Here is a 24,939-nt window from a genome sequence, read left to right on the forward strand (position 1 = left end):
GAAAGTGTTTTGAAATCACAAGCCTTGTCCAATCCAATAACCAAGTGCACTTAGTAGTGGAAAGGGAAGGATAAAAGTATCACATTAAGATCAAACAATTGTAAAAAAGAAACCCTTATCATAAGGGCCTATGGAGAGCTCTTGGCACTGTTGCCAGCAGTGCAGGTCTTTCCTTGCTTCAGGTGCTTGGAGACCAACATTTTGGGGTGTTCCGAAGTCAAGTCTGTCTAACATCTTTTTCTGACCCCCAAGGGATCCGTTCCTGTTGTAAACCCCCTCCGCTGCTTCCCTTACCCTCGCTGCAGGGCTGCACCACGCACACAGGGCTTCACTATCTGCTGTGCTGATCACTGTGAAGAGAAGCGAATGCTGCCAAGCCCTCCTGGATTTGTGGCCCATGAGGTGTAATGCCCTTCTGCAGTGCTCTCCTAAATTTGCCTGATGCAGCAGGAAAGCAACAAAGCCCTGGGAGCGCCCCCAGCTAATTTTGCACGGTGCTCTCAGAGAGGGAAGCGTTCCTCGCTGACCCCCCAAGGCAATCAGCTTATGCCCTGCAGCGTGCAGGTTGATATCCCGTGTAACTAAAGGGACTTAATGACTTTGCATAAGCTTTAAGTCTAGCAGTATAACCTGCATTCCCAGGACTGGCTGCAGGAGTGTTTGATAGCACAGGCACTCTGTTGGTGTGACTAGCTGGCTCCTGCAGCCCCCTGAAACACATTTTGTAGCTTCCCTGTGCTGTGGCATCCTAGGCTGACCCCATTTTTCACCTGGGAGCACGAGTGCACTTCAATCACCGGTGAGCTTTGAAAACATCCAGCTGCTACCAGGCCACCACTCACAGAGCAAAGATTAATTTGGAAACTTTGATCTCTTGGAAAACGGGAGCAGGTAACTCCTGAGCAGAGGACCAAGCTGGTTTCAGCGGTGCCTCTGAAGGGTCTTCCTTTTTTTTTGGATCCCTGTGGGTTTTGTATGAGTAGCTACCATGGGAAAAGTTCACCACTAAATAATCAGCAAAATAAAGATTTAAGTGTGAACTTCTCTGGGTACTCTGGGACTGGTTGATAAGGAACACACCATTTAGCCTGATGCACAAATTGCAGTTCAGTGTGAAGGCAGGAGATGTCTTGTTAGAAGTGAAGAACTCAGAGTCTTTGGTGGAATCCTTTCAGAAAATGGTTTCCCAGGCTAAAAACACAACATGTGTTGCATGTGTGCTCCAGATGATAATATGCCCTGCTTTCATTATCCTGCAGCCATGGCCTTGGCTGAGAAATACAATGTCATTGCTGGAAAAGCCACTTTCCCTTGAAGTTCAAAGACTGTCACTACCCAAGATGGTTGCAGGCAAAAATCTGGCCGATTGTAAGAGCATCAGAACTGTCGATTCCCTCCTCCTTTGGCAAGCAGCCCAGACAAAGGTTCCTACTGAGAGCTGTCAGCAGGATCAAGGGGTTCACTACGAGAAGGCAGTAGCTGTGTCTGCCCTCGTGGCTCCTTCATGGCTTGTGTCACTTGTGGATGGAAGTTGATCAAATATCCATCTTCATTCTCCAGTTCAACCCCATCCCACCTCCTTCATGGCTGCAAAGCTGTGACTGCACAGATGAACAAATGAAAGCATAATCTTTGTTTTTCTGCCACAGAGGCCAGTTCATGACAAGTTGCAGAAGAATTTGCAGGACTTTATGCAATTGAGTGAAAAAGTCAATTCCTACCAATGCAGTTTCATACTGGAATTCCTGTAGTGCTTTGTTGCAGAGTCTGTGTATGTATAGTGATAGTTTTTGTCTCTCTTGCTACTCTGTCATGCAAGCTTGAGTGATTTCACTGTTTTCTCTGGAAGTCTATTTTGCACACATATAAATTCACATCATAACCCTGAGTTGTCACCTTTTTGCTCTCCTTCTCCACCTGCTTTTGTGTTTTAGTGATTCATTTTTACTGCGATAAGAGGTAGCAATAGCAAGACACAATAAACAGTTCAATTGCAGAATGGCCCTGGCAGCCATAAATAACTTCCCTTGAATTTGGGGCCAAATCTTCCTGGGTTTGTTCAGAAAGAACTGCTAGAGATTAACTGGACATTTTTGTCTGAGAAAGAGCCATAGGATTCCATCCTGAGATAAAGAAAGCTCATGGTTCTGTCATTCCTGTTTGAATCTATTACATATCATTGGCCTCTCTTTCTTTAGGAGTTGAAATGGAAACATTGCATATATCATGTATGTGCAATGTAATTAGTACAAAATCTATTTAGCAAAATTTTGAAGTTTCTTTTTGAAGAAATGAACTTTTAGTGAAGTGCTAATCTTTACAGTGACAAAATACAACAAAGGCCAGGTGAAATTAGGATATTTTGATTTTCACAATTTTTGTCTTGGAGACCTATAAATGTAGTTGGCTCCATAGTCAGCAGTGCACTGTACCTATGTAAAATGTCTTTTCTTTTTTTTTTTTTTTTTTCTTTTTACTGTTTGGGGGTTGTTGTTATCTTTCTTTCTTTCTTTCTTTCTTTCTTTCTTTCTTTCTTTCTTTCTTTCTTTCTTTCTTTCTTTCTTTTTTTGGTAGGGTTTCTTTTTTATGAGCCTGAAGTAGTAAAATTTAAAATTGCTCTCTGCAAATTCTTCCAGCTCTGTCCCTCATCACTGCAGAACTGCTATGAACAGAATCCAGTGATTTTATTCCCTCTTGAGAGAGCACACAAAGTATCGGTGTTGAGCTGCAGCAAGGAGACCGTTTGGTGAAACCAGCCCACGGTCCAGTTTCTTCTCCCCCCGCCCCCCTTCCTTTTGTTCAAATCCTGCTCCTCCTTGGGCTCGGTGTTGCACCTCGTCGGAAGGACAAGATCCTCCTCTGCTGGCCACAAGCAATACGGCACTGCAGGCAGGAGGCCCTGCCTGCTCTGCCCCTCCTGCAGCCCTCTCCTGAACCCCCACCCTCTGCACCCCTTCTTCTTCTGTATCCATCTCTAACATCCTGCATCCCCATCCTGCATCCCCATCCTGCATCCCCATCCTGCATCCCCCATCCTGCATCCCACATCCTCTCCTGGAGGGGATGAAGGGGAGAGCTCCAGCACACAGGAGGGAAGGAGTGAGCTCTTCCTCCTCCTCTGCTGCTCACCACCATGGCAAGCTTCAGGCCATGAGTCAAAAAGTGAAAATTTGGCCCTCTCCTGGCTAGCAGGGGTGAAATTGCTTCAAAACCAGTGTGGGCTGGTGAGTGGTCCGGGGGACCCCAGGACAGAGGAGAGAACTCTCCGTGCTGAGAAGTCAGCTCTGCCAGAGGTTTTGTCCCCTGTGGCTCTGCTGCTGCAGTTTGTGACAGGCACACGAGGAGGGAGAGCTGCAGCACAAAAGGAGATGCAGGAGCCTTCAGTAAAGATTGTGTTTAACTCCTGGACTCTATGCTGAGTGCTCCAGAAGCCTTTGTTCCCAGTAATATTTATATTGTGGCAACAGAGTGCTTTCATCCAAAAGCAGGAATCAAACTCTGAGACTCAGTCACCAGCCACCAAGCCATTGCCTGCTCTGAAGTGTGATACTGTAAACCTGCACATTGATGAGGGCACCACTTTATTGCAAGAGGGACAAGAGGGAGTTTAGGGTACCTACCTTTCTGTGGTCAGCTCTACCCATGTTTGGACAGAGCAGCAGATGAATAGCCTAGGAAAGAAAGTAGTGTAGCACAATGCTGCATCATCTCTCATCTTTCCTATTTCCTCGGGGTATGAGCATTGTGAAAGTGATCTCCACCCTATAGCTGGGGAAACTGAGGCACAGAACAGCCTGGTGCTCCTCACTCTGCCTGGGCTGAAACCCTCCAGCATTCCCTGGAGTGCCAAGGGCTGCCCCCAGTGCAGGGACAAGCTCACTCAGTCAAACCTTTCAGAGCCAAACCCTTTCCAACCCCATAAGGCAAACATGACAGCAGGGCAGCACAGAGAGCTGGAGAGTGAGATGAAATGTTTCTTGCATCATCCTGCTCCCAGTGCTTCTTCCTCATTCTTTGTTTCATCAGATCCTCCAAAAGAGAAGAGTACACTTGCAGAGTTTGTTTTGGTCTGTGTTTATGGATGAATGCTATCACTAATTGTAAATGGAGCAATTAGACCTTTGCTTTATGTGGTCTCCATTGGGGTCTGGCAAAGGATCTGACGAATGCTGTACCTGCACTCAAGAAACATATACACCAAGGACAGAGCTTTTACAGCCTTCTCATTTACCATCATCTCCACACTCATTCAGGAGGGGCAATTGTGTGAGGATGTGTGTCCTTCCAGCTGCAAAGGATTTAGTTCTGTATGTGTGTGGCTCACTCAAATGCACCTGGGAAGGGGCTCTGCTGAGCGGCTCAGGGGACATTACTCTCGTTAAAGTCAGTGGGGACATTACTCTCATTAAAGTCAGTGGAGTTTCTGTTCTCCCTGGCTCAAACACAAGAGGGATGCAAAGGTGCCTGAAGCAAAAGTTCATTTATATATTCCAGAAAACATTCACAAATGTGAATTCTGAGCTTTTTTATTTTGTCCTATTTCTTATTCATTGCTTCTGATTCATTTGTTCTTAGTCTTAACCAGCATTATCTGAGAATGTCTTTCTTCAATGTATAATGTGCAAGTAAACAGGGCATATATTTACAACTAATTGTATCTGTAGCAATATAGAGCTGCACATAATAATTGCATGTGTATGCTGTCTTTGCTATGTGTGTTAAATTGTTTGGAAATGCATTTTACTCCCTAAAATTATGTGAGGGATGAAGAATAGCACTTCAAATCTCCTTCACACCCACTGTTAGGATGTGTATCCTCACTGCAGGCAGGTAATCCTGTCCTCAGCTGGGATTTAGAGCAAGAGGAAAAGCAAACGGAAATTGTCACGCTGGGGATGCGTCCTGGTGTAAAGTCAGTGCCTTTCCTTTCAGACGAACCTCACTCACACTCTTCAAAGGCTAAGAGCTGTTTTCCTTCTTCTTCTGTTCCCTTTTGTTGCTTGCCCTTGATCATGAGCCAAACAGGAAAGGCTGGAGCCCCACGTTGGAGGTGGGACACAGAGTGCCAGAAATATTCTCCTACATCCAAAGATTGTTAACAGCCTTCCAGCTCAGGGGTCCAGGTCCCACTGGGTGCACCAGGTGTAAGGTCCTGGGCCGTGCTGCACTGCCCAGCATCCACTCTGCCATGCCCAGGCACCTCCCAGCCTCCAGCTTGGGCAGCCAGCTGGAGTGTGGCCTCTGTCAGCATCTCAGAGAAGTTGGACAAATAATCAGTGTGCCACCACCTCATAAGCAAAGAGAAAATTTAACCCATTCAGGTCATGTTTGCCCCAAATCAGACCAGCCCAGCAGCTTAGGTGGTATTCTTGGAAAAGCCAGACCTCTCTGGTGGGTTGTTGACATTTTGTTACCCTTTTGAAAGAGCTCCAAAAATCTAGGTCAGTTGGCTCCAAAGTGTGGGGGGGGAACAGCCTTATCTGGATGTGCAACATTAGGGGCAAACAGAACTTTGTACTGTAAGCAAAGCTCCGTGCTGGTTTCTGTTTTAACCAGAAAATGACTCTCTGACCTTTATTATCTCATGCAGGCTACCCATTCTTCCCTCTGGGCCAACACGATGGAAGGTAAGTGGTTTCAGTTTCATCATTTCAACTTCTGCCTGCCACAAAACTGAGAGGCTGGCAACCTGGTTCATCAAGACCCTTTCCTAGTGCCCAGTGCTGAATTATTTTAACTTCATGAAGAGCCTTGTTGTGCTTAAAATATGGTCTGTGATCAAGCAGAAAGTCTGTTTGACTTTGGACAAGTAATATGGTGAGTGCTTTCAGACCTCCATGTGTGCTGCAGGAGACAGCAGTGCATCATGTCCCAGCCAGGAGTGTGTCTGACACACTGCAAACAAAAACAGAGGTACAGCAGCAGTACCAACATACAGCTGATCCCAGGGTTCTCCTGGACCACACCTGCAATTCTCAATTCTGTCCCAAACCATGACTTTTCTGCCACTCTCTGCCTTCCTGTGCTTTGGGGACCAGTAGGTGACAGTGGCCCATGGTCTGGAGGAGAGGTCATGGTGCTGGGCTGCAAATCTCACAGAAGGATGAACAAAGACCATAGTTGGGGATCAAAACTGGAGCTCAAATAAATGAAGGCTGACTTTCCCCTGCAGCATGCAGCTAACTGTGGAACTTATCTCTGCAAGGCTTTGCCCCAAGTGCTAGAAGATTCACAAACAAGACCATGCAAGTAAAAATCGTTAAAGGCTGTGTCGCATTAAGATGTTGATAAGGGAAAAGCTGGGATGAATATTGTGTGAGGATGTGTAGGATGTTTGAGGATTTGTATATCCTTTCACAGTCTATGTGGGCCATGTAGAAGATTATGGTTTTATTAAAAAGTTCCGTATTTTTGCAGGTAAGCCCTGCTCTTTCTTCTCTTGATTTCAATGGCTGAGTTTATAATGCATATCTAATTAAATATCACAATAATTTTGCTGATTTTCCTGCAAAAAAATATGGTGAATGTTAGTATACCATTATTCATCTGCATTCCTGTTCATTTCAGTGGTATTTGGGCTTTCAGGTTAAACCAGAAATCTTATCTCTCATACAGCAGTGCTCAAATCAATGTTGCTGTTTTGTGTGTAGAAAACAAATTTCCAAATCATTTTTATGTCTGAGCTCAGTATTTGGGCTCTGCAAATATTTGATCACAGTCATGCACTTGATTCAGGGTTACACAGCCTTGTGCAAACTGGTTGATCTGCCTTTTGATGGTAGCTTTAACAATTTCTTAACTCATTCCCTGCCTTATGGTGTATGGTCCTTACATCTGTCCCCCCACTGTTCCCACAATCTTCTTCTCCCCATCCCCCTTAAAGTTTCCACTCCTTCAGCCATCACGATTCCCCTTCACCTGCATCCATCCCTCTGAGGAAAAAAGTGCTGCAAAACTGCTTTTAAGTAACAGCCACAAAACTATTTGAAAGGCTTTCTGGCTTTGTTGTTAGCTGGTCTCCCTTCTTTCTGAAGCTGCAGCTACTCCCAGCCACAGCTTGCTTGGAAGGGAGGAAATACTGTGAGGTCTCATCTCTGCAGAAGTAAATGGGGAATATCTCATTATTTAAAATACAGTCAGGATTTCAGCCTCATAAAAATAACACTGCAATAATCTCAGAGCTGGGGACAAAAAGTATTTAGGGGGGTGGTAGGAAAACTCATCCTGCTTAAATTAGGCCAGATTTCAGTCAGTCTCCAGAGGTTCAGAGAGCTTGAATAAATGCTGGGTACTTTCTGGCACTCTTGATGTGTGTTGGTAATAGGCTTTAACTCTGCACATCACTCATCTTGACAACTGCAGTCCAACAAAGTTACCTCGCAATTCAGGTCACCCGATGGCATCCTAATGCATCACTTTCCCACTTGGAACATTAGTCATCACTTGATCCAGGGAAGGTTTTGAAACCAGTGTGACTGTCGGCGTTGGGGTATCTGTTCTCCCCGTAACAGAGAGCCCGTGTCAGCTAATGAACAAGGGGATATTGATCAGAAATCCATCGCTTGATTGACAGCTCTTGGCAATGTGAAAAACTGCAGATGAAAGCTTGCACAGTTTAAAAGATCACCCAGACCTCAAAGCTGATTTGAAGCTTTAAAAGTCAATCTCTGTCTATCAATTACGGGGGGATTTTTTGTACTACACAGAGGAAAGTTATTCTTTGAAAATTTGCATGCAGGATGTCTAATTTAATTTCATGTAATAGTCACATTTCAGTGACAAATGTCAGATCACTGCTTTTTTAAGCATGTTAAGGTTTTCCAGCACTTACAAAGAACAAACACTCTGATTTAGTAATATGTTTAAATCAACCAGTGTATCAGACTTTGTGCTTTAATTATGTGCTCAGATAAAAAAAGTGTTGTTTTTACTTTACTAAACCTATGGCTTGTTATGAATAATTTAAAAATTTGGAATGGGAGCACTTCTTAAATAAGAGATGTGGAAGCCAAATAGTTATTTAGTGTCAAAACAGTGATAAATAAGAAGACATCTCTTAGTTTGATATCATATGCCCCAGTGAGGGTTTTCTGGTCTTTGTTTTTCATTGCTCCATGCAGCTGGAGCAGCTGGGAGATGGGAAATATCACTCATGTGACCTGTAGGAGCTATGTCTGTGTCTCAGTTTCATGAAGAGGGATAGCAATGGGGAAAGCAGGGACACTGGTCATTTCTCAGATCTGCTGCACTCTTACATTGCCTTGGCTGGTCTCCTAGGTAGTAGCCTCAGCTTCCTGACTCCCATATCCACATGGGGGACAGGGTACCCAAAAGGCTTTGCTCATGTCTTCTGAGCCCTTTCCACATGCACCCTGAACTCCATTCCTTGGCCATTAAATTTCTTGTAATGGTAATGCCAGCCCTTGAGGGGATTGCCCAGGGTTGCCTGCTTTACCTCAGCCCTGGCTACCTGAAGCTGCCCTCCTCAAGGGCATCTGGGTGCCAAACTCAGCAGGTGTGCTATAGCCTCTCCCAAAACTGCCCCATCAGGGCACATGGGGGATTGTGCCCCCAAACCTTGTGAATTACATCCTGGCCATCTTGTTTACAGAACAGCTGAACTTAAAAATCATTCATAACCTGTCAAGTAATTACATAAGTATTCTTAATACATGATTAATCTGTTGCTGAGAAATCATGCCAAACGAAAGTCAAATGACAGTAGTGTCATTTCTTAACAACACACACAGAGCAGTTGGCTTAAAAACCAGGGTAGATTATTCTGCAATGGCTTAGCTATTTGTCCTCATTCAGGGCACTAATTTTTCCTCTGTTGACTCAGGAGAGTCCTCTGTAAAGCATGGTAGCATGTTTGCACTGCGCCTCTCGCAGCCATTGCTCCCCTGTTCATCCTTCATAACTTTAAGCAGGTATATTTTTCCACAAAAAAGGATACCCCATCCTTCAGACAGCATCTGTGGAATAAAAGCCAGAATGCCCCTCTAAGATTCTGAAAATAAACAGGGGATACAAAATCAGACTACTTCAGACAGTTCCCTCAACCTCAAGTCGTTTGCAAAATCTCCTCTCCAACAAAGTGAACTTGGAGGCTGCATTTCAGGCAAAACTTCCTTTTTGTTTTTCTTCCTTAACTACATCACATTAATTTTAATTTTTTTCAGTGTAGACAATGTCCTTATCTTTCAGCAAGATCCTTCTGTTCCTCAGCAAGGCGTACACTTCTGCAACACTTGCACATAGTCGAGACTCGGCTCCTGTGGAAATAATGAGCTGAGGAAAAGGAGTCTTGACTTGACATAGCAATAAATGAGGTGAAACTTTCCTCTATTTTTTTTTTTTGTGAGAAACGAGAGTTGGCATGTAGGAAAAAAAAAAGAGAAGAAAAAAAGACGGTTCTATTTTAATATGAAATATAAAACACCCATTGTACAAACGTGGAATTTCTTTCTTTTTTTCAGAAGCAAAGAAAGAATAAAGATAAAGGCTGCAAGTGAATGAATGAGGAGAGAAAACTAAGATAATGCAGTCGATAATCAGTTCAAGGCAGAGCATTATCCATGGGGCCATCGGTCCAGCCCTAGGGGAGAGCTTTTTAAAATGTCTCTGTACGTAGCTTAGCTTTGCTCATTACCATAGCTTGTCTTTGAAACACTGGAGTGGCTTCCACTGGCAAGAGCTGTACCTGTGGCAGGAGCCGCCAGTCCACTTTAATCAAACACCCCCTGTGTGGTTGGCAGAACCACGCTCCCTGCAGGGTCCATGAGGGCTCCGGCCCCTGTAGGCCATGGCTGCCGAGGCAGGGATGGGCTCCTCAGCCAGCACATGGCTGCAGTGCCAGGCCCTCACTGTCAAAGGCTGCTTTGTGGGTGAGAAGTCACAAACTCGTGCAGGTGGATGACTCTGTCCCCCCAATTGCTCTCGGGATGGGACTCTGTGTCCCCCTACACAGTGGGGCCTCCATGCTGGGGAAGGCCCTGCCTCATTCTCTGCAGCAGCAGTGATAGTCAGCAAAGCAGCTGGACAAAGAAAATCCCTTCTTCTTATAGGACCCTAAATCTCTTTTTGTGCTGGTGCCAGCCTTATTGTCAGTCCTGGCTGTGGTACCACACTCCTTACGCCTTTGCCTGGAGACCTGGCCTGCATTCCCTCTGGGGCATCCTGGCTGTCACCACTGGAGCCAGCCGGGCAGCCAGAGCCCCAGTGCCCCTCAGGAGCATCCTCGAGGGCAGCACTGGGGCCAGCTGTGCTCAGGTGAGCTCTGTCTATGCCGAGGAAGAGCTGAACAGCATCTTTGGTCCTCAAGATGGTTACTAAACCCACTGACATCCCAAATCAGCTGAAAGGGAAAAGTACTGTCCATCTCAGGGATAACTTCTTTCACAACTTGTCTGCTTCCAAATTTAATTCCTGTTCCAGTTTTAATCCTCTATTCTTTCACTCTCTTCTCACCCCTCCCTGCAGATGAGACTGAGGACTATGAGAACTACGAGAACTACTACTATACAGAAGCAAATCAGGACACCAACCTCCAGCAGGAGCTCTCGGAGGAATTTAGCTGGATGGAGAAATCTGTAGGCGACTTCGCTTACAGGAGAGGTACCTGTCAGGGGTGGGTAGGAAGGCAAGGAAGGGGTAAAATCTCAACCCTGTGCTTGAAGCATGAGTGTGGCAGGCCTGGCTGCCAGCCTGCTCTCGAAATGCCTGCATCAAAGGGATGAGTTAGGAGAATTGTTTGCAATGTTCTTCTTTGTATTTCCCTTGTAAGGATCCTGTGTTTTATCTCCAGGTTTCACAGGGTGGATTCTGATCATGCAGAACATTTCTGATTGCTACTACAAAAAAGCACAGACTTATTTGTCTATAGACACAGTAAGATGTAATTGCTGTTTTCATGGGATATATGTTCTGTATTTATGCTAGGAACCAAATGTAGAGCAGGTTTTATCTTTTTTTTTTTTTTCTTCTTTTATCAGTTGCAGATGTTTTACTTCATTTTCATTTTTTGTTTTGCTAAACTTCAGGAGAACAGGAAAGGATGCTAGAGATTGCTCAAGGGACTCAAAAGGGGAGGCAGGGAAGTTGCCTGTAACACTCTCCCAGTTATCCCCTGGTACAAAGCAGCAGAGCTGACTTTGGGCTTTCTCCAGTACCAATTGCTCCTGGCAGCCTGAACTGCAGTAGAGATGTTATGCACAACGTAAGGAGCAGCACATGAGCGACTTTAGCATGTGCCAGCTCCCTTTAGGCAAGAGCCACCCAGAGGTTTGATAGAGTCTAATGGTAGTGGATGGCTTTTCCAGAGGAGATTTAATGCTATGTTCTAAACAGGACATTGCCAAATCCACATCACTCCAGACTCAGTCCATAAAGGCAGACTCAGTCCAGAGACAATGCCACAGAGACAAATCTATCTCTGATCAAAGGAAGGAACTTGCTCCATTACAACTCTGTAATAGGGGGGTAGAGGATGTCCAGACCCAAAGCTATGAGCCACTGCAGCTTGGAATAAACTCTGCAGCAACTCATACCACTCCTGTGGGTGCTGAGTTGATGCACAAGCACAGCACTTGTTACAGAGGATGCTGTGCCCAGGAAGACAGACTCTGGCAACCACAAAATGCAAGAAGAAAGAGCAGGTGATGAAGGTTGAGATGCTGAAAGATCTCCATCCTTACCTCTACAGACTCATGCTACTCCATCCCCTGCAAGAATGGTGGTACGTGTGAAGCCAAGGGAAGTGACTTCAGCTGTCACTGCCCCAAGCCATATGGTGGGACTACATGTGAAAAAGGTAATGGCTCTTTTGCTAACCTACACTCCTCATTTTGGCAGGTGATGCTATTGTTGCAACTTTATAAACCCGCTGTTTGCTGAGCTGAGTGCTCGAACAGCCCGGAGCACTCATGTCCATAGCTCTTAGGACCTCATCCAGGCCAAAGTCTGTCTAAAGAGCATCCAGTGAAATAAACTTCAGGAGTGCAGAGAGTGCTCCTCTATGCCCTGCAAGATGGGCAGTGGGGAGCTGCTCATTGGTTTTTTGCCATAGATGCTGCGAACAAGAAGTGAGACCCAGAGTCCACATCTGCCAAATGAAAGCTTCCTTAGAGCATCAAGGGAAGGCACCTTCCTGTGATCCCTGCAAGGGCACAGCTCCTGTGCACACACAAATGCTGATGATGTACTTTATGTGTGTTTTCCACAGTGGAGGACATGTGTCTGGAGAAGAACTGCCACTTTGGTGACTGCCTGATTACATTAACCCCACCCTATTTTAAGTGCAGCTGCAAGCCTCCCTACAAGAGACCCTCCTGCCAGCGTGGTGAGCGCTCATCTGGGCACAAATTGTGGTGGGGACAGCACCATGGCCAGTCTGCACTGGGAAATCACTCACTGCAGAGGGTGGTCCTGCCCTAGAAATGCTGCTGCTCCCATCCATCACTGGCCAGTGATGAGCTATTGGAAAAAACTGCTCCCAATATTACCAGTTAGATTGTGCCTGGGCCAGTCTGACCCTTGCTGCCGGGCCAAAGGCAGCAACTGCGGTGTGTCACCCCAGAGATACCTTGGCTTGCTGGTGGTTGCAGCTGGGCACTGAACAAGTCCAGGCTTGTAAGGAACCCCGTTTACCTCAGGAGGAATGGCTTCAGGTGATGGTGAAGAGAAAAAGGAGAGGATTCTGCTGGAGGGTTTAATGTCCAGAGGTTTATTCCATGGTTACAGAGGTCTGAACGTGAGCAACTGCTCCAACAGAATCCAGACCTCATGGTCTGATCACCTTTTTAAGCTCAGGGACAGGGGGAGGGGAGGTACAGGTGAGCCACCAACCAGGTGAGAGGGGCAGGGTCTCAGGGGAAGATGACACCCAGACAGGCCAATGACCCCTGGGCCTGAGTGGCATCCTTTGAACTTGACCAACCACACGACGCCGTGCTGGAATGCTAAGTCTGAGTGACAGGACTCACTCAGCATGGGGGCAAGGGGGAAGGGAGAGAGAGGTATTGGCACACCTGGGAAAGTGACCTGGAAGGCCGAAATGGGACATTACAGCACACCACAACAATGAGCTATGCTTGTTTTGCAGGGTGGTGGTTCAGTCATTGGTAAAACCCCCAGAGATATGTGTTTTACAAGATTTCATGAGAACTTAAAGCCAACAGGCTGAGTGGGAGCTCTCCCCAGCTTCCACTGGGCATGCGAGTGTCTGTGTAGTGTTCAGCACATTGACAAGGCTGTTCTGTGTTTTCCACATTGGCAGCATCCAAACAGTGCAGACCAAACCCTTGCAAAAATGGAGGCACCTGCATACGGAACAGATACAGATCAAAATTCACCTGCAAGTGCCCTGAACCTTTCAGAGGGAGATTCTGCGAGATCGGTATGTCACAGCCCCCCAGGGGGAGGAGTGAACCTCCAGGGAGCAGGGCCTGCTTCCCCCTGCAGCCAGACCAGCTGATGCTATTGCTGTAGCATCCTGTGGTGACCTCCTGTCACTGCTCCAAGAGCCTGACTACACCGGGGCACCGGGGACCTTGGAGAGAGGGTTAGGGGAAGAGGCTAACTTCTGCTGCTACTGCTGGCAAAGGGGCTTGAAAGAGTTCCCATCTTGGTGTTTTCTAAGTGTGCTTTGGCAAGGTCCCACTGGTGCATGGTTAGTGAGGTCCAGAGGTCCTCAGAGGTTATACATCACAAAGAGAAGAAATGTCAGGATTTCCTTAAACATTCAAAATCTGATGTAGTGAAGATGCCTGCCTGTTTGCCTGCGACTCCCCAGGCTGAGGGGACTGCTTCTGATGAGTGACATTTAAAGTCAGTCAAGGTAGAAGATGGACAGATGTTGGTACATTATTCCAATTTCTGGCCTGTGCACAATAAGGAACATAATTACTTGGTCCAGTAGGTACTTTTGATCCTCCATAAAATGAATGTACGACAAGGAAGGGAAGGAAGAGGAACCACTTTGAGCAAGGAACAACACAAAAGTCATTTTCATAAGTTCATTTCAGTCATTTTCTTTCTACAGGACCAAATGATTGTTATGAAGAGGACCCCTCTACTTACAGAGGTAGAGTGAACCAAGCAGAAAATGGCAGGACCTGCCTGCACTGGAATTCCCACCATCTCTTGGACCATCCTTTTAATGCCTTTATGGAGGATGCTGACACACATGGCATTGGTGAACACAACTTCTGCAGGTAATATTTTGAAGACGCATCTGTAGAGGTCTGTATCAAAGAGATCCTTGAGGACAAACTGCTCATGAATTTGAGAAACTAATGGTGTTAAAATCTTGCATCTTTTTAGGCACTACCTGCCCATAAAATACCAGAATGTTAGAGATACCTTCTCTAATCATGCTGATATGAGGCTTCCAGAAGCTGCCCTCTTTGTTTTGAACCAGTCCCACATTTTTCTTATGGCTAATATAGGGAGTAGACATGGCAATAGTAATATGGCAGTACTGTATGCCTTGCTCAGGCATCTTCTTTGTCAATCTTATGAAATATTATCTTTTGTTGATCTCCCATATGGGAACATGAAGCTTCTCCCTTAGAATCCTCAGCTCCTTCACTAGTTTCATGGAGATTTCCCCATTCCTGCTGGCTGATTCTCTCAACTGTTCCCTTCAGGAATCCTGATGAGGATGAAAAACCCTGGTGCTACATCAGGAAAAATAATGAAGTGGATTGGGAATACTGTGATGTTTCACTCTGCGCAGGTAAAGAATTAGAATCAAGTGATTTGGTAGCACATAGGTGGTCTAGAGCAGTAGGGGACTCCCTGCTGCTTAACTCTTCCAGTCTGATATTAACTCTGCATTATACATCTGCTGTCTCTTCCACTGCAGCTGAAGAGACCCCAACAGAACCCCCTACAGACCCCCCTGAAGTATTCCAAACATGTGGACAACCAGAAGTTCGTAGGACACTCAAGAAGATCTATGGTGGATCCAAGGCTACACCTGGAAAACATCCCTGGATGGCATCTCTGCAGATACAGACTCCAGATGGGAATAAACATTTCTGTGGTGGAGTGCTAATTAAATCATGCTGGGTTCTTACTGCTGCACACTGCCTTGAGTAAGTGCATGTCTTATCATTAGGGTAGACAAATGTATAAAAATCAGGATAGCTAGTAAAGGCAGTTTGGTATCAAAATTATTTGCAATCAAATTAATTGCTGGGAGTCAAATTGAAAGGAAAACATATATGTGGACAGAAAAAAAAATAATACATGCATAAAAATGTTTATATACTTGAAAATGGTGCTTGCTGAAATAACAAACTTAGGCACCACTTAAATAAAATGAGCTGCAAAAAGTTGTGTGACAGGAAAAAAGGAGGAAAGTAGGAAGATTTTGCAATGTGTAAAAGAAGAACTCTATGCAAACCTCAGGAGATATTGGGATGCCATAAGCAACATCACCTATTACATCAGAATTAAGTTCTTCAAAACAGTCAAAATATGTGTGTAGCTTTAATTTTTTTCTGTGTCAGCTAGCTTAGAATACTACATTTCCTCCAACATTTGTATTGAATCAGTTGGCAACCACCACCCTAGTAAACAGGTAAATTACACACTGGAAATAATTTCAACACATATAATTTTAAATATACTCAGACATTGGCAAGCAACTCTACTGCCATGGCTACATGCCCCTCGTCATCACTGCCACAGTAATAGACTGTGCATGCTGCTACTCTGCCCTAAAAGGGAAAGAAAATCAGCTTAATTACAGCTGATTGCAGGTTAAAATCACTTTATTTCATGACTGCAACAAGTTAAGAGAACATGCATTTTTCAATACCACTACTTTCCTATCTAAGCCTTCCTATAATGATTTTAGGAAATCTTCTGGCCAAGCTTCACAATAGAAAGAAATATCTTGAGTTCCTGTTACTAAAAGTGCACCCCCACTGATAAAAAATATCCATACATTAAGGACTTTTTTTTTTTCTGCAGAAACCTAGAAAGAAAGATCCAAGTAGCCCTTGGCAAACAAAACCTCAAGAAGAAAGAGGATCATGAGCAAATATTTGATGCAGTGGAAGTAATTTTACATGGCAAATACAGAGAGACGGGTCACGCCCTATACAATGATATTGGTAAATCCTTTATTTGATACTCACATGGCTCACCTCCAACCTTTGTTGTTTGAAGTGCCTCTCTCCCACCAAAGTGAATGTAAAATTATCATTGATGCTATGCTCTGCAAATAAGCAGGCCAAATTTTGACTGAGACCCGCTTGAATCTCGGGATGTAAATTGTGATGGGCAGGCAGAAGTCACTGCTCAGGAGGAGCCAAACAATGGGAGCAGGTCCAGCATAGGGGGGCAAATGGGATGCTGGGTTTATGCAGCTTGGCATGGTAACAACTGCTCACAATAGTTAGGGATCAAAATTAGCTCCAAATATTTTTGTAATTGTTTATCTCCTCTCCAGCACTGCTTAAACTGCAGCCTGTTGATGGTTACTGTGCAGTGGAAACAAAGTATGTGAAAATAGCATGTCTCCCAGACTTCTTCCTTCCTGCTGGGACTTCCTGCTTCATTGCTGGATGGGGTGACACAGAGACAGGTACTTGTGGGCTACCTGGATTTTGGTGGGTACTCTAGTGGCATGGTGGGCTGCTACTTTCAGTAGCAATTTCCAGACACAAATAAGGATCTAGACACTGATGAAATCAAGACAGGGAATTAAAAAATAAATTCAGCTAAGCCATGCCACACAAATTACTCATTAGCAGAAATCTCTAACTGCTAAATCAACCAAACCTGTTAGAATTCTGATAAGATGCCTGATGAATTTTTTAGCCTGCCATCCAACTCTCCATGTCATGGTTTTATCTGAAGCCAGCTACAGAAGCAAGGAAGTATCAAGAGAGGCTATCATATAGCTTGTGTGTTTCAAGACAGCACCAAGAAAGACAGGAATTTTCACATGGTTTTCCAGCCCATTGGGTAGGATAAAGCTTTTTGGAAGCAGCATCTGGACCCTCAGATGTACTGAAAAATAAAAAAAAATTTCCAAGCTTTTCAAGTTCAACCAGCTCTATCCAAAAACCTTTCTTGCCCATGGTAAATCCTAAGGGGAGAAATTTTTATGCTTAAAAAATTATAATGGCAATTTTCTGAAAGATGCATTTTCTCATGTTCTGATTAATATTTTGCTGTGAAGCAGCAGAAGGAAAACCTGTCACTGAGGCTGCAGTAGGTGTCCTAGTGCTTAGTGACTGAAACAGCCTAATACAATCCATGGGACTGAACTCTCCCTTCACATAACTCCCATTGAAGTGCACAAGAGACAAGTGTGTTCATTTGATCAGAATGCACCAACAGAATTTAATGGACTTTTTTTAAAGCTCCAAATAAAGTCTCTCTTAAAAGGGTAAGGGGGATTTTATGGCTTTTCCCCCCAACAAAGAATATCAAGTACCCTGTACGTGTTCAAACTAAATGGCTCCTTCTATGAGCAGAGCTATTATTAGCATTTCAGGAAATCACTGCAGAAATGGAATATTTCCTGAAACTCAAGCAGAACCAAACTTATAAACCACCTTTAATTATCTACAGATGTAGTACTTTGAAACTAAGGCTATTGCCTTTAGATGTCAAGTTATGTCTTTAGATTCACTGTAATTAATCATTGCCCTTAAATATTGTATGATTTTCAGTTTTCATCTGTTTCATTAGCTTGCATGTTAAAGCATCTAATAGAACCAGTCTGAGAAGCACTGAGCAGCTCAAAGTCCCACGGGGACCTCTGGGAGCTGCAGAAAACCAGCACCTTGGAAAAGCAGGATTACACAGAGAGAGCTGATTGGAACCAAATTCTGAATACCTGACTTAACTTTAATTTAGACAACAACTCTGTCCTGAGTGAAACTTCATGCTCCAGCTCATTGGAAGCACATTATTTCAGCCATATAGTTCTTTCCTTCCCAGGCTAGAACATGCATCATCCCCCCTTCTCTTCCCCCATCCCGTTTTTTTGCCCAGCAAGCTTGTATTTTGAATAAAAGACAAATTTTGAATATGACAGGAATGAGAAGAAAGTGACTCCATTTTTTTGGTGCACATCCCATAGGTGACCCATCCAATCAGCTGTTAGATGCCAATGTCAGGCTGATTTCACAGACGAAATGCAATGAACCCAACTTACATCAAGACAAACTGGATGACAGCATGTTTTGTGCAGGACGTCTTCGGAAACCCGGAATTGATTCTTGTCAGGTGTGTGGCTTTTTCTGTATTTAAACACTATTTTTTTTGTGTGTAAAGAGTCAGGCTGTGCAGAACTTTGGCAATGTGCTGCATATGTACCTGTTCTCACATCAGTGTATTTCAACAGCCTTTCTGCAATACCCTTTGAGCTGTACATCCTTAGAGCTAATATTGCCAGTGTCACCTACAGGCAGATCTGTGGAATCAAGATACTTCTGAGGCAGTTTGTCATAATAACATGAAAACTTGCTCCTTTTGTTTTTCCTTTTGTTATGGCCTCTACCTTGACTGCCAATTCTAATCTGATTTTCACTATCAGAGCTAAGATTGCAAGGAGTCAGTATTGATGTTTCTCTTTATTACAGCTAACACAAATGTGAAACAAGTTCATACTTATACCATTGAAAGGTAGGAAACAGTTTGGACAACATTTCCTAAGGTGAAAATTACCACTGTAAAGCATATTTTGCAATAGAAATCAGAAACAAAACAAAAAAAAAATGCAAGTAAGCAACTCAGGCTATTTTGAGAATGAGACAGCTTGGGTTTTCATTAATGCCAGGGATCCCATCTTTATCTTTCTGAGTTCAGGCTCTGAATTCCTGATACTTTCACGCCTGGGAAATTTCATGTGACCTTGTCAGATTTATGTCACAGACTGGAAAAAAATTAAAACTTACAGCCAAAAAGTCTGGTATCATTTGACCTGGTCACAGAACTGCAAGTCCACTTAGGGGCTAAGCAGCATCTGATGGTACATCTGTCAGAAAAAAACCATCATTACAGCTTCAAAGTCTTGTGATGAGAGAAGCATTCTGATTTTGGTTACTATTTTGCTTCATGCTTTGAACATGTGTGGTTTCCTTCCTCAGGGAGACTCTGGAGGCCCACTGACTTGTGTAGCAAATGGCTCCTACTACGTATATGGCCTTGTGAGCTGGGGAGAGGGATGTGGGTTAAAAAACAAGCCAGGAGTTTATACCCAGGTGACAAAATTTGCCAGTTGGATTAACGCTGTAATTCAGTATTCATCAAGGTCACGTCAGTAGGAGAGAGCTTTGGAATGACAAATGGTAAGTAAGATTGAGAGTTTTACTGGTTTTATTCATTTCCTAAATGCCTCATCTTTGACAAAATATATGGCTGATATTTTCTCATGGCCTACATGGGGCATCCTACATCACCATCCTGAAAATAGCCTTAAGAGTGTTAGCTAGAATGTCAGTGACAGTTTTTCTGTTGTGGGCTTTGAAATAAGCCCACATTTTTTAGCTGAACAGATTAGAAAGTAAAGCTACTCCATTTCTTCCCCAAACAATGAAAGGCCCTGCTTTTCAAGCTGTGAAAATTCTCCCAGCTCAGCTGCTGCCAGATATTTCCTCTTCTCCTCATGCTCCTCTCTAAGGTGTGTTTTTTCTCCACTCATTGGACCCTGACACCTCAAAGCTATCAGTGTGTGCTCTTAAAGCCAGTACCATTTTTCACACACATAAGAATCACCATGGGGCTGAGTTTGCAAAATTGCAGCCATTGGAATTTCCTGAGGAGAGAGGATCAGTCAGGATAATTATTTTTAAAAGCATTTTGTGAGTAAATAACTACAAATTTTATTAGTGATGCATTTCATATTGATAAACCAAACGAACTTTCAGTACTAGAATCACCCACTTTATTCCTGACTAGAGAATAATGACATGCTATGCTCCAGATCTACAATGATTTTTATGTCCTTAACCAGTGAGAGCTAGTAGTACTAAATGCTACTAAAAAATCTGTCTAAAGTCATTGGATAATTTGAGAGTTCTCATAAGATGTACCTGTCAGATTGTGTAACTTTTGCCCAATGATTCTGCACAGAAATTTGAAAAAACAGGGATTGGTATTAAATGAGGATATAAAGAACAGACTTGTTTATGAAGAGTCAATTTCTTAAAATAGTGATGTCATTCTCACTTGAATTCCAGGGTTTACAACCTTCTCTAAGCAGCTACCTAATCTGTCAATAGCTGCAAAGAGTAATTCTGAGTTTTTAGTACTGCAAAGAGTAATTCTGATTTTTTACTTGGGAAGATTTGGAAAAAAACTGAAGAACTGACTGTGACCTGAATACATCCTGATAGTCTAGAACAGATTCCCTGAGCCTGCTAGAAAACCTGCCTTTGGCAAGTCAGTGAGAACTTTTCTCCCACTGGCCTTTGACTCGTTCATCTCTTAAACCACCTGAATTGTGCTTTTTTACTCCCTTAGGTCAACGATGTCAATATTCCAGGAACATAAAAATCTCCAAAAATTACAAACATGGAATAAGAGTCACCTGATTTATTCATTATAAATTATTTAATATTCTACCATCCATGATACAAAGCTGAGCCTGCCAGTCATCTAGTACTAATTTCATTTACAGCTTTAAATAAATAGCAGAATCTGTAATACATTCAGTGAGAAATCACAAAGTATCCACACAAAATTAAAAAGATCAGTTATAAATTGCAATGTTTTGGTTACCTCTTAAAAAAAATTCTTAAATGCCATCTATTGTGTTTCACATAAACCTGAAAAAGCTACACGATTTGCAGGACAAGATGAAAATCTATTTATGTTATGTCATGTTTCTGTTTACTTCTGATAAAGCTGCATTTGCCTTCTCTTGACTTGCAGAATTTCTGAAGCATCAGGATTGACTCCAGCTTGCTGAGATCCTTCTGTCCCCAACTGGTCCTGTAAAATCACAATCCAAAAAATTGTGAAACCTGCCAGTAGATAGGGGAGGGCTTAAACTATTATTCTATGACAGTATTTTCAGATTAAAAATTACACAACTGGCAAAAAATAGAGGAAAATCTAAATCACTGTTCTGCAGAGAGCGGATTTCTGCTGTGGAGAAGTGCAAAAAATGGACCTGTTCCTGTAAGTTAGATACCTCACATACCAAAGGACAAAATGTGCTCAAGTCCTGGTTTCTGTTTTGAAATAAGAAGCAAACCAGCAAACACCTGAGTTCCACATGGACTGCACACCTGCAGATTTCCCTGGGACCATCATTATCTTACCTTTGACTTATGAAGATACTGCTACTACTCTCAGTAACAGTGGCTCCCACTGCCTCCATTACTCAACCATAGTTTTCACTTATTTCCTGAGTAGCTTTTCAGATGGGAATGTAAATCATGGGTATGTACTGTTTCTCTTGGTCTGGATTTCTTACCAAAGTTAATAATTAAATGATCAAAATATTTGAAGTGCAGTGCTTCTCTTTTCTTGTAGCTGAATGGTTCCTAACTGTAAGGGCTATGAGATTCCTGTATGGATTTCTGCTCTCTTGTACTGGGACACTGCAGACTGGGAGTCATCCCTGTGACAGAAGGAAAGCCTGGAAGATTCCTGCTTGTAATATCTTTAACCTTGGGCTGGACAGAGGCAGGGGAGGCTGGAGCATTGCCTCTTTGCACAAAGCCTCCCACAGCACATATTATCTGTCAGGAGCCTACACTCAGCCTGTCAATACGGCTGCCACTGGAGATTACATGGCAACACTGAATTACATGGCAACATGTGGTTCCTGATGAAGTTAGGAAAAGAGAATGGGAGTCGCATGGGGAGTCCCTTCTACCTCTGCTTCTGCTTTCCTCAGTGGTACTAGGACACTTGGAGATCTGACATCATCCACAAGTTGGGGAAAACACATCCTGACACGACACTGCTGAACTCCCTTCAACGGTTCCTTCAAATTAAGATGTGCACTAAGGCACAAAGCTTCATGAGAGAAGTGCACATACCCTGTTCAGTTAATAGGGAGAGCTGTAGACTCCAGGGAGCATTCAAAAGTGTTGGACAGGATGTGTGCAGGTAAGGAGCAGAGCTGTGGGGATTTGTGACAAGATGGTTTGCTCTACTTACAGCTCCAGGTCTGTACTGAGCAGAAGGCTGCAGCAATCCCATTTCCCGAAGGTATGCCAGCTCAGCAGCTCTTCTTGCCATTTCAACTTTGTGGGAGCCTGGGGGAGTCCAGCCAATGCCTCTGAGCCAGTTCAAGTCAGACTTGTATTTTATCTGAGAGAATAAACATGCACCAGGATGTATTATTTTGTTGAGCTCTAACCAAATCACATGCCCTGGGTATTCAAGACAGAGCATATAAAGGAGCAGCAGGGTCAATAATAAACAAATTATTCATTTTTAGCAAGCAGACTGTGGTTCTTTCAAGGTGATCTTGTTGGCAGGTAAGGTTAGCAAAGGAGATTGCACAGACAGCCCCCAGCCCAGGGAAGTACCATGTCACTCAGCCACACTTACATCACTCTGCAGCTTGTAGGCCTGCTTTGCGTGTTTCACATTTAGCTGCTCGGGGTCACAAGTGTATTGGTGCAAGGGCTGCCTGTAGTTAACATTGCTTGCAAGCTGCTGGCTTCTCTTGGCATGGAGGAATCCTGGCTGGTTGAGGTGACTCTGGAACTGTGCCATGTTTAGGGCACAATCACTCCTGTACTGGAGGTCACTCTGGAGTTTCCCCACTCTGAGGACATGTCTGATTTTGGGATCATCATTTGCACTGAGGAATCCAATCTGCTGGCCTCTGTCTCTCAGGAAGGCTTCTCTGTATTTGTACTGCAGGAAGTACAGAGGAAAATCTCATTTTCACATTCAAATTACCTTCAAATTCTATTATGAAATAACTTATCCTCCTCTGCCTATCAATCATGTTTCCTGTAGTGCACAAAGACTGAGGGTTTGTTTGATATCAAACCACATCTCCTAATCTAACAAGACACTTTAGAAGAATTACTTTTGTGCTCATTTTTAAAGGAGTGGAAAGACTTAGGGGGCCCAAAATGCTCATCTCTCAAAAGTAATCAGAGATCCTCCTACTGTTGCACTCTTGGGTACACACAATACAGAGCTCAACCAATGAAGCTCCTCCATCTTTAGCTTTCTTGCCAGCTGTGGTCTTCTGTGTTCAAAGATAACCCACTTAATCCTAGACCATGCTTTAACTATTCATAGCCTAGTATCTATATTATTTGATTAAATCATAATATGTCTTCTTCCCAAGAAAAGCTCTTGGCACATAAGAACAGCCTGGTATTGGACATTATTAATGGTAGACTTTAGTTGGAAATCTTTGCACTTAACCAGCACTTTGTTTCATTGGATCACCAATTTTCCATACCAGAATAATGTTCATTCATGTCAGACTTCGCCCATTTTTGCAGGATGGGGTGGCTTGGGAAGAGGGTTGGGAAGTGTTTGAAACAGAACAATTCTTACATCACTAGCAATCTCTCTTGAAGCCTTTGCTGTCTGGAATGGGATGGCGTCAATCCTAAAATCATAGCCAGATGCCCTTGTCTGTTCCCAAGATGTTTTATACAATTTCTGTGTTGAAAAGAAAAGAACAAAAAAGTCATTTCCCCCTGCAGTTTCTTAAATGCAGTCCCATAACTGCAATAATAAATGTTTTATCCTACTGGGCTTATTTGTATCAAGAGTCATCAGTACTATCTCCAAGGTTTTGATCCAGTTCTATAGCACTTCAACTTCTTTTCTATTCACCATAATGATAAAATGCCTCATCTGAAAAGTGCCACCAGGGTTTCCTTTTGTACTTGAATGTGGTTGTTTTTGATGTGATTTAATTTCTATTAGAAACTGTGATGCATCAGTCACATCAATATTGCATTGATATTGCCCTTATTCTCTCTTTTGATGCATCCACTCACAGTGTCTTGGGTTTCCTGGCATCCTAATTTCAATACCAGTTATTTCAAGCTTTTCAAATGATCCTCATCTCTATCCTCAGCCACATGTGGCTTCATTAACTCATGTGGAATAACAGCCGGTTCTAATGTGACTTTGAGGCTGTGAATCACATTTACATCCTGAAGAGAAGTTGCTCTAGATTTGGTTCTTCTTCCATTAGTAGCTTTCTTAAAATAGCTTCCAGTCTGCAGGTCCTACTACCCAGCCATGGTATCTTAGCTGACACTTTCAGCTGTCCCCTTCTGATTTTATTCATTTGCTTTCTGTAAGTCTTTGATTCACCCCTCCTGGGGTTTGTGACCATAGGAAAAGGAGCACAAAATCCACTCCACATTTTAGGACAATCTTCTGTTTCACTGGTGGCTGTACTGCTAGGTGGTAATAAATTTAAAAGTAAATTTAGATGCCAGAAATCCTGCAAGACAGCCAGGGCAGAAGCAATATAAGCATCACTGTACACCCTGCTAACAGGGATGACCTTTCCTTTGTGTGCAATCCTTGCACATATTATTTGACTTTTTACATTTTCCTCTATTGCTTCAAAATGTAATTTCTACTTGTTTCTTTCACCTATCTCAAAGCTCCTAACAAACTAAAGTCATTCTGACCCTACAGGTAAAGACAACAGCTATTTAGTCAGGGAACAGGACATTAGGAATAGACTGAGTTCCTCTGTATGAGATAATGTGGAAACAAATTCTTTTTAAACTAATTCCCCTCACTGATTCAGTTACATTCAGATTGATGACAACTATGCCTAAGGGATCATTTCAACACAGTGTTGCAGCTTCAGAAAGGTAGAATACATAGTCTAGGAAAGAGGATTCTCCCTCCTCCCTCACTCAAACAAAACAGAAAAGATTTTAATTTGTAACTAATCATATCTATAATGAAGGTTTGAAATCCTTAATAATAGCTTACTGCCCTAGAAAATTAAAT

General features: G+C 43.4%; 2 protein-coding genes across 2 annotated transcripts in view; one reads left to right on the plus strand and one right to left on the minus strand.

Moving 5' to 3' along the window:
- Positions 1-1,340: 1,340 nt before the first annotated feature.
- HABP2 (hyaluronan binding protein 2) lies at positions 1,341-21,077 on the plus strand. Its single transcript, XM_058029696.1, has 14 exons — positions 1,341-1,475; positions 5,591-5,627; positions 10,483-10,617; positions 11,705-11,812; positions 12,224-12,340; positions 13,277-13,396; positions 14,042-14,213; positions 14,649-14,737; positions 14,867-15,098; positions 15,982-16,124; positions 16,463-16,597; positions 18,107-18,252; positions 19,116-19,316; positions 20,902-21,077. The coding sequence occupies exons 1-13, from the start codon at positions 1,341-1,343 to the stop codon at positions 19,290-19,292; spliced, it is 1,746 nt and encodes a 581-aa protein (XP_057885679.1). The 3' UTR covers positions 19,293-19,316; positions 20,902-21,077.
- NRAP (nebulin related anchoring protein) overlaps positions 20,543-24,939 on the minus strand; it is a 47,038-nt gene continuing 42,641 nt past the window's right edge. Inside the window, exons 39-42 of the mRNA XM_058028953.1 lie at positions 23,509-23,616; positions 22,537-22,848; positions 22,141-22,293; positions 20,543-20,961 (exon numbers count right to left, since the gene is read on the minus strand). Coding sequence (XP_057884936.1) covers positions 20,860-20,961; positions 22,141-22,293; positions 22,537-22,848; positions 23,509-23,616 — 675 coding nt within the window. The 3' untranslated portion in view covers positions 20,543-20,859. The remainder of the gene's footprint in view (positions 20,962-22,140; positions 22,294-22,536; positions 22,849-23,508; positions 23,617-24,939) is intronic.

Source organism: Melospiza georgiana, chromosome 8 (assembly GCF_028018845.1).
Source record: "Melospiza georgiana isolate bMelGeo1 chromosome 8, bMelGeo1.pri, whole genome shotgun sequence".
NCBI lineage: Eukaryota > Metazoa > Chordata > Aves > Passeriformes > Passerellidae > Melospiza > Melospiza georgiana.

Coding starts and splice junctions, on each gene's coding strand:
- HABP2 (XM_058029696.1), top strand. CDS start 1,341: ATGGTTGCAGGCAAAAATCTGGCCGATTGTAAGAGCATCAGAACTGTC. Junction 12,341..13,276: donor GAGACCCTCCTGCCAGCGTG/GTGAGCGCTCAT, acceptor CCACATTGGCAG/CATCCAAACAGTGCAGACCA. Junction 15,099..15,981: donor ACTGCTGCACACTGCCTTGA/GTAAGTGCATGT, acceptor TTTTTTCTGCAG/AAACCTAGAAAGAAAGATCC.